This window comes from Canis lupus, chromosome 6 (genome assembly GCF_003254725.2).
Source record: "Canis lupus dingo isolate Sandy chromosome 6, ASM325472v2, whole genome shotgun sequence".
In the NCBI taxonomy this organism is placed as follows: domain Eukaryota; kingdom Metazoa; phylum Chordata; class Mammalia; order Carnivora; family Canidae; genus Canis; species Canis lupus.
The window spans coordinates 5,498,901-5,513,182 of record NC_064248.1 but is presented as its reverse complement, the minus strand read 5'-3'; the positions used below and the strand labels follow the sequence as shown (position 1 = coordinate 5,513,182).

The window sequence follows — 14,282 nt, the reverse complement described above, 5'->3', positions numbered from 1 at the left end:
TGTGTGTGTTGTTTCATCAAGTTTAGGCTCCACGCCCAGTGTGAAATCCAGTGTTGGGCTTGAACTCAGTGACCCTGGGCTTAGACCTCAGCTGAGATCAAAATTTGGACACTTAATCAACTGAGCCACCCAGGCATCCCCTCCCCGTTTTTTGAGAGAGAGAAAGGAGTGAGGAGCAGAGGAAAAGGGCGAGGGAGGAGAAAGAGTCTTAAGGAGGCTCCATGCCCAGTGCAGACTCAGAATCTGATCTCATGACCCTGAGAGGAGCATGCAACTCTTAATCTCAGAGTTGTGGGATGCCTGGGTAGCTCAGTGGTTGAGCATTTGTGTTGGGCTCAGCGTGTGATCCTGGGTCTGGGGATCAATTCCCACATTGGGCTCCCTGCGAGGAGCCTGCTTCTCCCTCTGCCTATGTCTCTGTCTCTCTCTGTGTGTCTCATGAATAAATAAATAAAATCTTAAAAAAAATCTTAGGGTCATGAGTTCAGGCCCCATATTGGTGTGGAGGCAGCTTAAAAAAATAAGTATAAAAAAAATAAGTATAAGTAAAGTCTTGGTTATCAATTAGATGTAAGAAAAATAGAGAAATGAGTAGTTAATGTAATGCTTTAATATGATTAGGTCTATAGAAGTAAGATTACCAGGTAGAAATTAGGATTGTATTCTGTTATAAACAACTGTAATTTTACAAAGAGAGATGCCTGTTTTTCTTACATAAAAGAAATTCTGAAGGTAGGTTACCTTTTGTAGCTCCAAAATTCTAAGACTGGCTTCTCAATTTCCTCTTGTCCTTTCTTTCGTGGATATAGGAAGACCCATTGAACTCCGGCAGGTTCAGGTGTACATACAAAGCAAGGTATAGAGGAGATTTAGTATCAGCCCTCCCTGGACCCATTGTCAGCACAAGCAAGAAGCTGTTCTAGAATTCCCTAGCAGATTTATTTTTAGATCTCTTGATTGGGTGGGGAGAATTTAAAACTAAATAATGTGCTAACATTATTTCTGCTGCTAACGTGTTTATTAGATTTTTTAAGTCTGGGCTCCACCATTTAGTCAAATTACTTAAAATCTCTGCTTCAGTTAGTAGATCTATAAAATGGTAAGAATAATATTTGACTCATACACTATTTTTAGAATTGAGGTATAATTCATATGTAAAATTCGTTTTATTTTTTTTTTAATTCATCACTTAAAATTACACAACTCAGTAATTTTTATTATATTCATAAGGTTGAGCAACCGACCGACCAGTTGAAGTCCAGAACCTTTTCATCACCCCAGGAAAAAACCCCATGGCTATAGCAGTTGTTCCTATCTCCCTGTCCCCTGGGAACCACTCATCTAGTTTTTTGTCTCTGGATCAGCTTGTTTTCAACGTTTCATATAAGAGGAATGACACACACAGTGGGAGATCCTTTGTGAGCAGCTTCTTTCATTTGGCATCATGTTTTCCAGGTGCATCTGGGTTGTAGCTTGTCCTAATTCTCCAGGGCTTCCCCTCCATCCACCTTTTAAGATTTTTGGTTAAATATACATGACATAACAAGGCTTGACCGTTCTTTTTTATTTTTATTTTTTAAAGATTTTATTTATTTATTCATGAGAGTCACAGAGAGGCAGAGACATAGGCAGAGGGAGGAGAAGCAGGCTCCATGCAGGAGCCGGATGTGGGACTCGATCCCAGAACTTTGGGATCATGGCCTGAGCTGAAGGCAGACACTCAACTGCTGAGCCCCCCAGGCATCCCGGTCTACATTTTTTAAACGTGCAGTTCTGTGCAGTAAGTGCATTCACATTGTTGTGCGACCATCACCGCTGTCAATCTCCAGACCTTTGTCCTCTTACCCTGTTGAAACTCCACCTGGTCAATACGGAATTCGCCTCACTTAAGTAACTGCCGCTCCATTCTCCACCCCAGCCACACATTTGACGTTCTGTCAGCAACGTACCAAGCATTCACGTTTCTCCATGTACTCACCACCACTTTTTATTGTTTCTTATTTTTTAAAGATTTTATTTATTTGGGGGGTTGGGGAGGGCAAAGGCAGAGGGACAGACTCCCAATTCATGCTGACACCCTGTTCCAGAACCATGAGATCATGACCTGAGCCAAAGTCAGACTCTTAACCAACTGAGCCCCCTCCTCAGGCGCACCTTCTGTTTCTTACTTTTTGGATAATATCCATCCCATTGGGTGTTCCATTTCTTTTTTTTTGGTGAATTACATTACATCATGTGAATGTACCACATTTTGTTTATCCATTTATCATGTAGACATTGGGGACATTTCTGATTTGGGGGTATTATGAACAATGCTTCTATGAACATTTGTATGGACATAAGTTTTTAATCTTTATTTTTTGAGGGTTTATTAAGTACAAATAAATGTATTAACTGGGATGGTCCCGTGTAATTGCTAATACTTTTCTTGCTTTGCAGTAGTTTCAGCAAGGGAAACAAGATAGGAATGCCCTTTATATTGGGTAATAAACCCATTTATTATACTAGTTTAGAAACCCAGTGTTTCTAATTCAAAAGGAAAGGGCTTAAGATCAGTGATGGCTTGGTGAAAAACGGTTTTGACCTGACTTGAGATGAACAGAGAATAGGTTTATATTACGTTCCCCATGCTGTAGAGGCCCTTGTCCCATGGTAGCTTTTTGTTGCTTAACAAGGCTATAAATGGACTCTAAACGTAAGTAATAGTCATTGAAATACCACTAAACAGTTGTTAGTATTTTAAGGTGATGTATGGAGTAAAAGCTGTGTCCATATCCAGGAACTTTTTGACCATTTAATGAAGAGGGGAGGTATTTTGTTTGCACTATACTAATACTGTTTTTAAATTATATGTCATGCTTGTATGGAATTGTTTTACTTTTAAAAAGTAAATTTTTTACATATGATTTATACACGGTAGAATGTACTCATTGTGATTGTATGGTTTAGGTTTTGAGAAATGTTTGTGCCACCACTTCACTCAATTTTTTGAACATTTCCATCACTCTGACTTGCTCCCTGGTGCCCTCAGTAGCCAGTCCCTCCCAGTCGGGCCCACAGGCAACCACTGGTCTGCTTTTTGTCACTATGGAATGCTTCTGCTTCTTCTGAAACTTCATATAAATGGAGTCCTACTGTATCTATTCTTTTTACGGCTGGCTTCTTTTTCTCAATGCTTTTTGATTTACACTTGGGGCATATTTCACTATCCCCTTTTTATTGCTGAGTATTCCACCATGATGTGGATTCACCACATTTTGTTTATACATTTGTCAGCGGACATTTGGTTTTGTTTCCAGCCTTGTCTAAAAACGACACTGTGAACATGTGTGTACAAAGTGCGGCATATGTTCTCCTCCTCTTGAGATATTTAGGAGCAGAATCATGGAGCTGTTAATGTTCTGCAAAAGTACTGAACAGTTTTCCGAGGTGGTTTTGCCATTTTACACTCCTGCCAGGCATGTATGTGTTCCAGCTTCCACTCGTCCTCTCGGGATTCGGCATTGTCATTGTTTTAAATTAAGCTTTTCCAGAGGGTGTGTGGTGGTATTTCATTTAACTATCAACCTGAATGTTGCTTCATTAATGAAGAATGATAAGAACTAGATAGTTCAATCAACTCCATTTGGTCTGTTGCTCCCAGACTCCTTTCTCTCTTGCTCTGTTACTGTCAAAGGCTTGGTTTACGAGCATTGACACAAGCAGAGTTGTGAGCTGGGTGCCTTAGTGGCCTCTTGCAGGGCTGTGGTGATGGGAGGGACTGATGGCCTCTCCATGGTTGTACCTGCCAGCTGGCACAGGCTGCTAGAACCAGCTAGCCCACACACACTTTGCTTTCATTGCTATACCATCTTAAGGAAGCTAGCATTTTTATTCAGGAGTTTTTAAATAATTAAAGAGTAGAATGTTGGGTCTGGACATTTTATTGTATTTATTTTATTTTTTAAAGACCTTATGGGGATCCCTGGGTGGCGCAGCAGTTTGGCGCCTGCCTTTGGCCCAAGGCATGATCCTGGAGACCCGGGATCGAATCCCACGTCGGGCTGCCGGTGCATGGAGCCTGCTTCTCCCTCTGCCTATGTCTCTGCCTCTCTCTCTCTCTCTCTCTCTCTCTCTCTCTCTCTCTCTCTCTGTGACTATAATAAATAAATAAAAATTTTTTTAAAAAGACCTTATGTATTTGTTTTAGAGAGAGAAAGAGAGCATATATGCGAATGGGGGCAGGTGCAGAGTGAGGAAGACAAGCAGACCCTGTGCTGAATGGGAGCCAGAAACGGGGCTCAGTCTCACATTCCTGAGATCATGACCTGAGCTGAAAATCAGGAGTTGGACACTTAACCAACTGAGCCACGCAGACATCCCTTGACATTTAATGGAGGATGACAGATACATTTCATATTGAATCCTCCATTCCCACCAACACCTCTAATACTGGTGAGGATCCTAAGGCCATATCCAGGCTAAGTTCAGAAGATGGGGATGGCCACACACATACTGAGGTTTTCCCTTGCTGACATTCAAGGTCTTGTCCACAAGTACATCAGAGACTATAGTGTGTAGTGTGTAGTGTATAGTGGTGAAGACCAAGGAACCAGACTCCGATGGCTGGTATCTCAGCCCCAGCACCTACTGTGTGGTCACCAGCAAGTTACGTAGTCCCCAGGACTCCGTGTCTCCATGGGTACATTGGATGTGGTAATGTTACCTGTGAAAACTAAATTAGTGAACACACAACATGCTTGGGGCAGTGACCATATGCACCTTTCACTGTTGGTAGTGTTGTTGCAAACATTGGAGATAAGAATAGGAAGTAGGTAACTCAGTAGGAAAATAGTTTAGGTGAAAGCTCAGTGTTTTTTTTTTTTTTTAATTGTATTTATTTGAGAGAAAGTACGGGTGTACTTGGTGGAAGAGGGACAGAAGGAGAGAGAATCTCCAGCAGACTCCCTGCTGAGTGCAGGTCTCCATCCCAGGACTCTGAGATCATGACCTGAGCCGAAATCAAGAGTCAGACGCTTAACCTGCTGAGCCCAGAAAAGCCCAGAAAGCCCAGAGTCCATACGTATATTCTACAAACTAGGAAATCGGAGTTTGAAGATGTATCTTTAGAATGTTGGTTATTTTCTAAAGAAAATCTGAGGAAACTTAATTTTTAAAAAATTTTCCCATTATTTTGACTATTTTGTTTTTAAATATTGCTGGTTGGCTACAGATTAAAATAAACTATTTAATAATTAGGTGACCCTACATAAAGAAGAATCAGGGTCAGGGATTTATCAGAATCACCTAAACAGTCCTCTTCATTCAATGGAAAAACAACTGGTTTCCTAGAACACTGTTTCTAAATTATACTAAGAATTCAAAGGAAAGAGGCACCTGGGTAGGTCAGTGGGTTAAGCTTCTGAGTTTGGCTCAGGTCATGATCTCAGGGTCCTGGGATCAAGCCCCCCTTTCAGGCTTCCTGCTCAGTGGGAAATCTGCTTCTCCCTCTCTCTCTGCCCCTCCCCATCTGTTAAATAAATAAGCATCTAAGCATCTTTTTTTTTTTTCCCCTCAAAGGAAGGATGTGTCCGGAGTCAGCTAGAGAATCTAAAGGAAGATTTCTTAGTAGAGATAGGATAACCGTACCTGACATTGTGATTATGATCAAGGGTTGAAAGGAAAACACATAAGCAGACATAGCTACCCCAAAATTAGATGGCTCCAAAAGGGCTCGAACGAAGCATTCAGTGAGTCGAAAATACCTCAGATCTTCTGGAAAGCTAATTCTGTCTGGATAAAAATGGCTGAATATAAGGATGAAAGTAGAAGAATGGGTGGATGTGGCCTGGGGCCTGCGTGTCCATTTGCATTGCTCAGTGCCTGTGTCCTGTTTGAACTTGATTTGGTTTTTAAGGGGAATCACAAGCAGTACTTAAACATGATGAAATATGTGTATTGATTGATTTTTTTTCTTTTAATTTTTCTTTAGGCCCTAATAACAACAACCCTCAAACCTCCGCGGTTCGAACCCCTACCCAGACTAATGGTTCTAATGTTCCCTTCAAGCCTCGAGGGAGAGAATTTTCCTTTGGTACATATAAATTTTATTTTTCTTAATTTCATCCATTTGAAATAAAAGGAACCAATACAAACATGTTATTTTTCTAGGTGAATTTTTTTTTTATCTGGTAAGTCAGTATATATGAGCTATTAAAGGCACTATAATAGCTACTTAACCCCTCTGTGCCTCAGTCTCTGGATGTGTAAAATGGGGATATTACTTCTGCCTCATGGGGTTATTAATGAGAATTCTAAGTACTAAGTTATTTAAAGGGTAGAACCATACCTGGCGCATAGTAGATGCTATCATTGTTTTGGTGGGAGGTTTCTTGGTTTTCATTTATTTTTAATTTTAGCCTATGTCATTTATTTGTGGCCAATGTATTAGTAATATGATAAAACAGTTTAATAATGTCAGATTAGAGTAGTTGCCAAGATATGACTATGCTAAAAACCTGTGTATTTTTTTTTTGTGCTTGTTAAAAATGTACAATAAAATAAGAATGCTGAGCATAGATGTATTTTGCTAAGTATTGCTAGTAATGGTCTCATTTTTCACTTGCAGAAGCCTGGAATGCCAAAATCACAGACCTAAAACAGAAAGTTGAAAATCTTTTCAATGAAAAATGCGGTAAGCTTATTTTGAAATGTTAGTGCTAAAATATATGGTGGCCTTTTTTCAGTAGAAGAATGTGCGCAGAATAAAATGTTTAGCATTTAAATTTTACGGTCATTGGAAGTGCATGCATTTTGCAAGCGTGAATGCCATCATTTCTCCCACTTTTCTGAGCCTGCAAAATGAACAAATTTTTCTAAGATTGAAAGTAGTATGATCTTTAAATATATATATATATATATATATATATATATATATATATAATTTTAGTAGCTACAAAATGTAATTTAAAATGCATTTTTAAAAAAAGTTTGAGTTTTGAAAAGTGATGAATGTGAGAAATAAAAGAAACTCTGTGTTTTACAGGCGAAGCTCTTGGCCTTAAGCAAGCTGTAAAAGTGCCGTTTGCATTATTTGAATCTTTCCCAGAAGACTTCTATGTGGAGGGCCTGCCTGAGGGTGTGCCATTCCGGCGGCCGTCCACTTTTGGCATTCCAAGGCTGGAAAAGATACTCAGAAACAAGGCCAAGATTAAGTTCATCATTAAAAAGTAAGGGCAGTTAGCAGAAACAAGACTGGCCTTGAAGCCTGTACTTGTGATACAGACAGATTGGTACATGGGTTCACCTCTGTCAAGACAAAATGAGCTCTAGGAATCCCCCAAAAAAGTTCTTTAAGCTGTACTTTCGTAGATCTTACAAGTTTTTCATAATTGGTAAGAAAGGAAAGGAGGACTGTAGCTTGTCAGAGGGATAACAACTTGATAGTGTTAGGTCTACCATTGTCTTATTTTTAATGGTTGATGCTGCTGGGGTCTTAATGGTTGATGCTGCTGGGGTCTAAGGCGTGCAGTTTTAATAAAGTCCTGTGATTTCTCCAGCTTACAGAATATTTTCCCTTTCTTCATTTATTTTTTCTAATCTCTACACATAATTGTGGGGCCGGAACTCATGACCCCGAGATCAAGTGTCGGGTGCTCTTCCAACTGAGCCCACCAGGCGGTGCCCCCAGAATATTCTAAATTTCCATCTGCAGGGCAGCCCCGGTGGCTTAGCGGTTTAGCACCACCTTCCACCCAGGGCGTGATCCTGGAGACCCAGGATCAAGTTCCACGTCGGGCTCCCTGCATAGAGCCTGCTTCTCCCTCTGCCTGTTTCTCTTTCTCTCTCTCTCTCTCTCTCTAATAAATAAATAATCTTTAAAAAATAAAATAAAATAAATTTCCATCTGCTTTGGAGGTCTGTGAATTAGGCTACCACAACTGAAATGGATGGAAATAATCAGAATTTAAAAATACGGGTTAGTGCTCAAGAATTATTTGAAATTGATTGAAGTGAATTTTATTTTATTTTATTTTTTTAATATTTTATTTATTTATTCATAGAGACACAGAATGAGAGAGAGGCAGAGACACAGGCAGAGGGAGAAGCAGGCTCCATGCAGGGAGCCCGATGTGGGACTCGATCCTGGGTCTCCAGGATCATACCTCAACCACTGAGCCACCCAAGCATCCCTTTGCTTCTACTTCTTAATAGAAAAAGACACATGCTTAAGTTTTCACAAGCCTGTCCCTGTTTACATGCTACCCGTGAACAGTGTGCTCCATATATCCATCCTCAAGTCTAGCACTGACTGGATTCTTCCAAGGTTTAGTGGAAACCATGGACAGGAGAAGCTAATATAAGCTAGGCAGGACTGGATAGGCATTGTGATCATGACTAGAATTAGGTTTTTTGTATATGTTACTTTAGACGAGGGATGTTTTTTCTGTTCTTCCATTACTAAGTTGAATGTATATGTATAGAAAGTAAAATTTTAAAATCTTCGTCTGATCTTTAATGTTTTGCTATTGGATGATTAGCACACTTTTTTTTCCTCTCTACTTGTTTTTCAGGCCTGAAATGTTTGAGACTGCAATTAAGGAGAGCACCTCCTCCTCGAAGAGCCCTCCGAGTGAGTGTTGGAGTGAGTGCTATGGAAAATGTGCTGTGAGAAAATTATTTTGTTGCATTGATTTTTTAAAAAAGATTGTTGAAAGAGCAGCTACTGAATCAAAACCAAGAAAGCTCATTAAAACTCATGGTTGTGATTTCTTTACAACTTTGAATTTATTTAATATAAATGAGAATCTTTGTGTGTCTGATGCTGTACTAAAACACAAGAAAGAGAAAAAAGTAGAGGGTATAAACCATCTTTCAGGAAGCTTAATCCCCCAGGATGACAAAATGCACCAGAAGAAGGAACAACCCTTGCACAAAATTGGGTTAAATACTGTCTTGTGTAGTCTGAATTATAAGCACATTGGTAGAGCTGATTTAATTACATTTTGCATGTCTTCTAATCTGAAGTTTCTGTTTTAAGGAAAAATAAATTCATCACCCAACGTTAATACTACTGCATCAGGTGTTGAAGATCTTAACATCATTCAGGTGACGATTCCAGGTATGATGTTTCTGTCTTTCTCTTGTTTGTGGGGTTTTCCATGTTTGGGCTTTCACTTGACCAACTCAGGTTCCTAGAGCTTGCTCTGTGTGGTGCGGTGCCCCTGCCCGCCTTGCAGAAAGCACTCCCCAAACACATCACCTCATCAGTTCCTTTTCAGAAAGCTCTAGGCCAGATGCAGGCATGAGCTAGTACCTTTTGTCTTATTTCAGAAATTTGTTCTAAAGTGCAGGCAAAGCTCCTTGTAACAGGAACAAAGGCAGAGCATTTTCATTTGTGTTGTTAGAGTCAAATCACTTGATTAAGTCATTTCCATCTTGATCAGTATAAAATACTGAAATCTTCTGAAAACATGAAGCAAGTTCTCTCAGAGCACCTCACAATTAACTTGGAATTAAAATTGCATTATTAAGCTATGACTGTCCTCTTAACTTTTCTAGATGATGATAACGAAAGGCTGTCAAAAGTTGAAAAAGCCAGACAGCTCCGAGAGCAAGTGAATGACCTCTTCAGTCGGAAATTTGGTGAGTTTGGTGTTTGCATGGTGCCCCTTGCAGTGAGCTAGGACATTTCCTTCCAGTGACATCTGCACAATGGATTATGCTCAGATAGCTGTTACCTTCCTACATAAAAGGAAATAAAGTTGGAATGCAAGTGTTCGAGTTTCTCTAAAGTTTTTTCCTAAGGAAACCTTAGCTGTGTTAGACTCTTGATGAAGATCGCCATCAAAGTGAATAGAATTGAGGTTCAGAGGTAGGGTAGTTTGTTGTGTACTGTGGCCATCATTAACCGTGGAAACCATCTTTAAAAATGTTGCTCGTGTGCTTTCTAACACTTTAGAGATGATAGATTGATCTGTGCTTTTATGCTGCTTATCTTGTTCTAGGTGAAGCTATTGGTATGGGTTTCCCTGTGAAAGTTCCCTACAGGAAAATCACAATTAACCCTGGCTGTGTGGTGGTTGATGGCATGCCCCCCGGAGTTTCATTCAAAGCCCCCAGTTACCTGGAAATCAGCTCCATGAGAAGGATCTTAGATTCTGCTGAGTTCATTAAATTCACAGTCATTAGGTAAGTGAGGCTTCCCTGCTTGTTCGTCAGAATGAATCTGCAGATCATGAGGCTAAGTCATCTTCCAGAATATAGTTCTATGTAATAATAGAATCAGGTTTTCCATGTAGTGAAAGGAACACTTAAAATGCTTGAGTTCTTCTACTGTGGGATTCTTTTCTTCCTGAGCTGACTCTTAATTCTCTAGTTTTTAAGGCAAGGGGTTGGCGAACTATTGCCCGTGGACCAGATCCAGCCTGCTGTTTGCTCTTATAAAGTCTTAACAAAACACAGTCACATACAGTTAGCGGTACATAGCGTCTACCACTGCTTTCAGTTTGTTTGTTTGTTTGTTTATTTTTAGGGTTTTATTTATTTATTCATGAGAAGCACACACAAAGAGAGAGAATGGCAGAGACACAGACAGAGGGAGAAGCAGGCTCCATGCAGGGAGCCCGACGCGGGACTCGATCCCGGGTCTCCAGGATCACACCCCAGGCCAAAGGCGCGTTGCTAAACCACTGAGCCACTGGGGCTGCCCTGCTTTCAATTTATAGGCTAAAACGGAGCAGTTAGGACAGAGACAGTATGGTCTGCAAAGAGCTGAAAATACTTACTGGCTGGCCCAAGACAGAAAACAATTGGCCAGCCTGTGTCTCCTCAGGCACCTCTTCACAGGCTCAGGTCAGACAGGTACCCGATCCCAAGCCAGCCAGCCCATTCTGTGTCCTTGTCTGTACCATAAAAGTGTAGTTGTTATCTTTGAGAGCAGGAATGATGATTAAACCTACACTTCAGTGACATCATGAGATTACATTCATTCATAAGTGCTCATCCCAGTAAGATGTTCAGTGGATGTCCTCTTTCCCGTCCGCCTAAGCAAGGGTCCATGTAGTCTCCACCCTTTCCAACCCCCAAAACTTCACTACCACTAAATCTTCACAGTCAGTTCCCTGGCAAGCTCCCTCTGTATCTAGTAGAAATCCCTTTGGACTGGCTCTTGGAATAGCTCATGTGGTAACCCCCTAAGGTGTTTTGTCGTTTGTTCCTCTTCTCCTGGTAACCTTCCCTAAAAATCTTGTTTCTATCCCTTTTAACCTGTCCCTTTTAACCCATGTCAGCAGTGTGTGCTCTTCCCCAGGGGACTGGGTGAAAGCCTGCTTCCACTAGACCATGTCAGTGGAATTACTGCACTCTTTTTTTTCCTTGGCTCCTCTGTTTTCACCATCGTTCATGTGACCTTTTCCAGTGATGGTTGGTATTAGTTATTCATCTGTCCATCTGTCCATAGATTAAGAAGTGTAAGATTGAAATGTAGTTGGAGGGATGCCTGGGTGGCTCAGCGGTTAAGCGTCTGCCTTCTGGCTTGGGGCATGATGCTGGAGTCCTGGGGATCGAGTCCTGCATCGGGCTCCCTGCATGGAGCCTGCTTCTCCCTCTGCCTATGTCTCTGCCTCTCTCTGTGTGTCTCTCATGAATGAATGGGTAAAATCTTTATAGAAAAAGGAAAGAAATGTAGTTGGATAATATTGCTCATTCTAACACATAAGTGACGGGAGTAAAATATTAGTTAAATAAACTCAATGTACTTGTACATTCTTGTAGAGTAAAAATAAACTGTTACACAATTTGTTTCTCTCTCTAGACCGTTTCCGGGACTTGTGATTAATAACCGTGAGTAGATTTCATGGAGTCTTTTTCCTTTTCTTCTTTTCTGGGGTGTGAGAGACTGTTGGTGTATACATGCCCTTTGCTCGCAGCACGTAATGTTTTACCTCACCTACAGCGGTAACCGGGCAAAGTTGATGTTTTAGCTCCTGTGTAAGAGCACTAGGCACTTTCTGCATGTAAAATGGGGTTAGTTGCTCAGTCTTTTATTTATTTTATTTTATTTTTATTATTTTTTTAAATTTATTTTTTAGTTGCTCAGTCTTTTAAATCTCAGTTCATTCATTCGTAAAATGGTTTTATTGGTACCCATTTTGAGAGTCTTCGAGCATTTTAAATGACTCCTTCAGTGTCAAACATCTTAAAATGGATGAGGGAGCTCCTGTCTGTGTTTGTAAATAAACTTTTATGAGAACATTTCCTTGCCCCTTTGCTTATGGCAGAAAGCTTGGAAAACTGTACCAGACCATTGTGACCTGCAAAGTCTGAAATACACACTAACTAGCTCTTCATGAAAAAGCTTCTTGACTCCTCACCTAGAGCAATACTTGATACATTCCATAAGAATAATCTGTATTTGATATTATTACTGCAGTTCCTTTATTATGCAATTACAGTGCTGAAATAAGATCTTTTAATGTGATGTCACTTGCTTCTGTTAATATATAAGCCAGGATCTGGCACACGTTGGGCTCTCAAATATCGTTGCATGAACAAATATATGTGGTTTTCCAGTTCCCTGATGTTCATAACACTTAAAATCGTTTTTTTAGCAAATACTATACATATATTTGTTGGTCTGTATTCATTTGGCTGTGCCCCTAAACTACTATGGTTCTTTTTTTTTATAGATTCAGCTTTTATTATACTCTCTATCTTGGCCAAGTATGTTCGTATCTGATAGTGTTAATAATGAAAGAGGATATAGACCTTGTTTCATAGACTTTTAATCCTCCTTGTGACATTCGACTTGAATCACACCAGGGAGCTTGGTCATTTACAGAAATGTTTTTTTCTTTTAGGGGTTTTTGTGTATGTGTGGGGTTTTTTTAATTTGTTTTTTGTTGTTGTTTGGTTATTAATCCCAGTGCATCTGTTTTCTGTGTAATTTTTAGTTTCAAAGAGTATTGTATTTAAGCCTCCCCCCCCCCCAATCTTTTGTTTAAAAATATTCAGTTTTGTTCTCATCCTTATGCAGTAGTATATAATAGAACTTTCTGGTAATGACTATGAATTAGTTATTCTCATGGGATATATCAGTACTTTTAATATGTGTTCCCTCCTTTCATAAGGAAAATAGCACCTGTTCTGGCAAATTTGAAGCATCCAAGTAGAGAATGGTTCTAAGAATGCTTTTCCGTTGTAATAGCCAGTCAGTAAATTATTGTTTAAATGAATTTGCTTTATTTTCAGAATTGGTTGATCAGAGTGAATCAGAAGGCCCAGTGATACAAGGTAAATTAAGTGAGGTCAAACAGAAACATTCCTACTTTTGCGACAAAGTGGATCACATGAAATTGTGGATAGACCTCACTTGCTTACATGTGCCTAACTTTAGGGAAAGTCATTTACACACTCAGACTTCGTGTTTATGAATCCTGTCTGTGTTCAGAGGTCTGTTGTGTTCAAGCTCTGGGTCCTAATAGAACAGTGGGCCACATGCCATTTGACTGCACTGTCCCGGTCAGGCAGAAAGAAGGCTGGGAACCCTGGGAGGCCAGTGTTGTAGAGGGTAATTTGTTAGTGACAAACATGTCTTTCTGACTTTACTCCTTTATACCATTCGTATCTAATGCTTGTTATCAGCCAAATTGTGTCAGGTGGAAATCGTGGCTTTAAAGAAAGGTCCCTTAGAAACCAGCGTTGAGGCCTGCTACTGGGATCCACTTGAAAGCAACAAAAGGCATTTATTTTATCAAACAAGAATCCACAGGAAGGGAGGGAAAGACCTTAAAAAGGAACTTCTTTCTCGTGAGAGCTATGTTAATTGCAATTTTTATATAAGACTTTGGTTGCTCCCATTAACTTAGCACATGTCAGAAGAGGAAATTTGGGGGAGCCTAGGTGAGTCTAGTTGAGTCGTCCTGTTGAATCCCAAGCAGCTGTGGCTGCTATTTGCATCTGGGACCTGTGCTTTGTGTGCAGTGTCTGGAGAGCTTTCTCCTTGCTTCCTCTAGGACCTGTAAGTAAGTGAGAGCGACTTTAGGACTTTGTTAAGATAAATCTTCATGTGTTTCTCTTCAGAATCAGCTGAGCCCAGCCAATTGGAGGTTCCTGCGACAGAAGGTAAAAAGGGTTAGTCCAGCTGTCAAAAACTGAAATTCCTTATGAGAGCCTTCAGAACGCAGGATTGATTGTGATTTTCATGCCACCTCTTCTAAAACCCCTGCGGTTGTGTTTTCTTTTGTGTTGAGGTGAATTGGATCTGTCATTAGTGTCCAGAAATGTCTTGTTAGCGGTGACTT

The 14,282-nt window shown here is 40.2% G+C and overlaps 1 protein-coding gene across 14 annotated transcripts in view; it reads left to right on the top strand.

Annotated features, from left to right (window-relative positions):
• GTF2I (general transcription factor IIi) overlaps nucleotides 1–14,282 on the top strand; it is a 114,065-nt gene that overhangs the window by 97,527 nt on the left and 2,256 nt on the right. For 6 of the 14 annotated variants that reach the window (XM_025425772.3, XM_025425768.3, XM_025425770.3 and 3 more), the window contains 10 exons: nucleotides 5,972–6,073; nucleotides 6,608–6,673; nucleotides 7,025–7,208; nucleotides 8,553–8,611; nucleotides 9,020–9,100; nucleotides 9,541–9,624; nucleotides 9,987–10,170; nucleotides 11,795–11,823; nucleotides 13,231–13,272; nucleotides 14,062–14,103. In XM_025425772.3, coding sequence (XP_025281557.1) covers nucleotides 5,972–6,073; nucleotides 6,608–6,673; nucleotides 7,025–7,208; nucleotides 8,553–8,611; nucleotides 9,020–9,100; nucleotides 9,541–9,624; nucleotides 9,987–10,170; nucleotides 11,795–11,823; nucleotides 13,231–13,272; nucleotides 14,062–14,103 — 873 coding nt within the window. Of the gene's footprint in view, nucleotides 1–5,971; nucleotides 6,074–6,607; nucleotides 6,674–7,024; nucleotides 7,209–8,552; nucleotides 8,624–9,019; nucleotides 9,101–9,540; nucleotides 9,625–9,986; nucleotides 10,171–11,794; nucleotides 11,824–13,230; nucleotides 13,273–14,061; nucleotides 14,113–14,282 lie in introns of all 14 variants that reach the window. The other 8 variants (XM_049111050.1, XM_049111047.1, XM_049111049.1 and 5 more) reach the window with 3 other exon arrangements.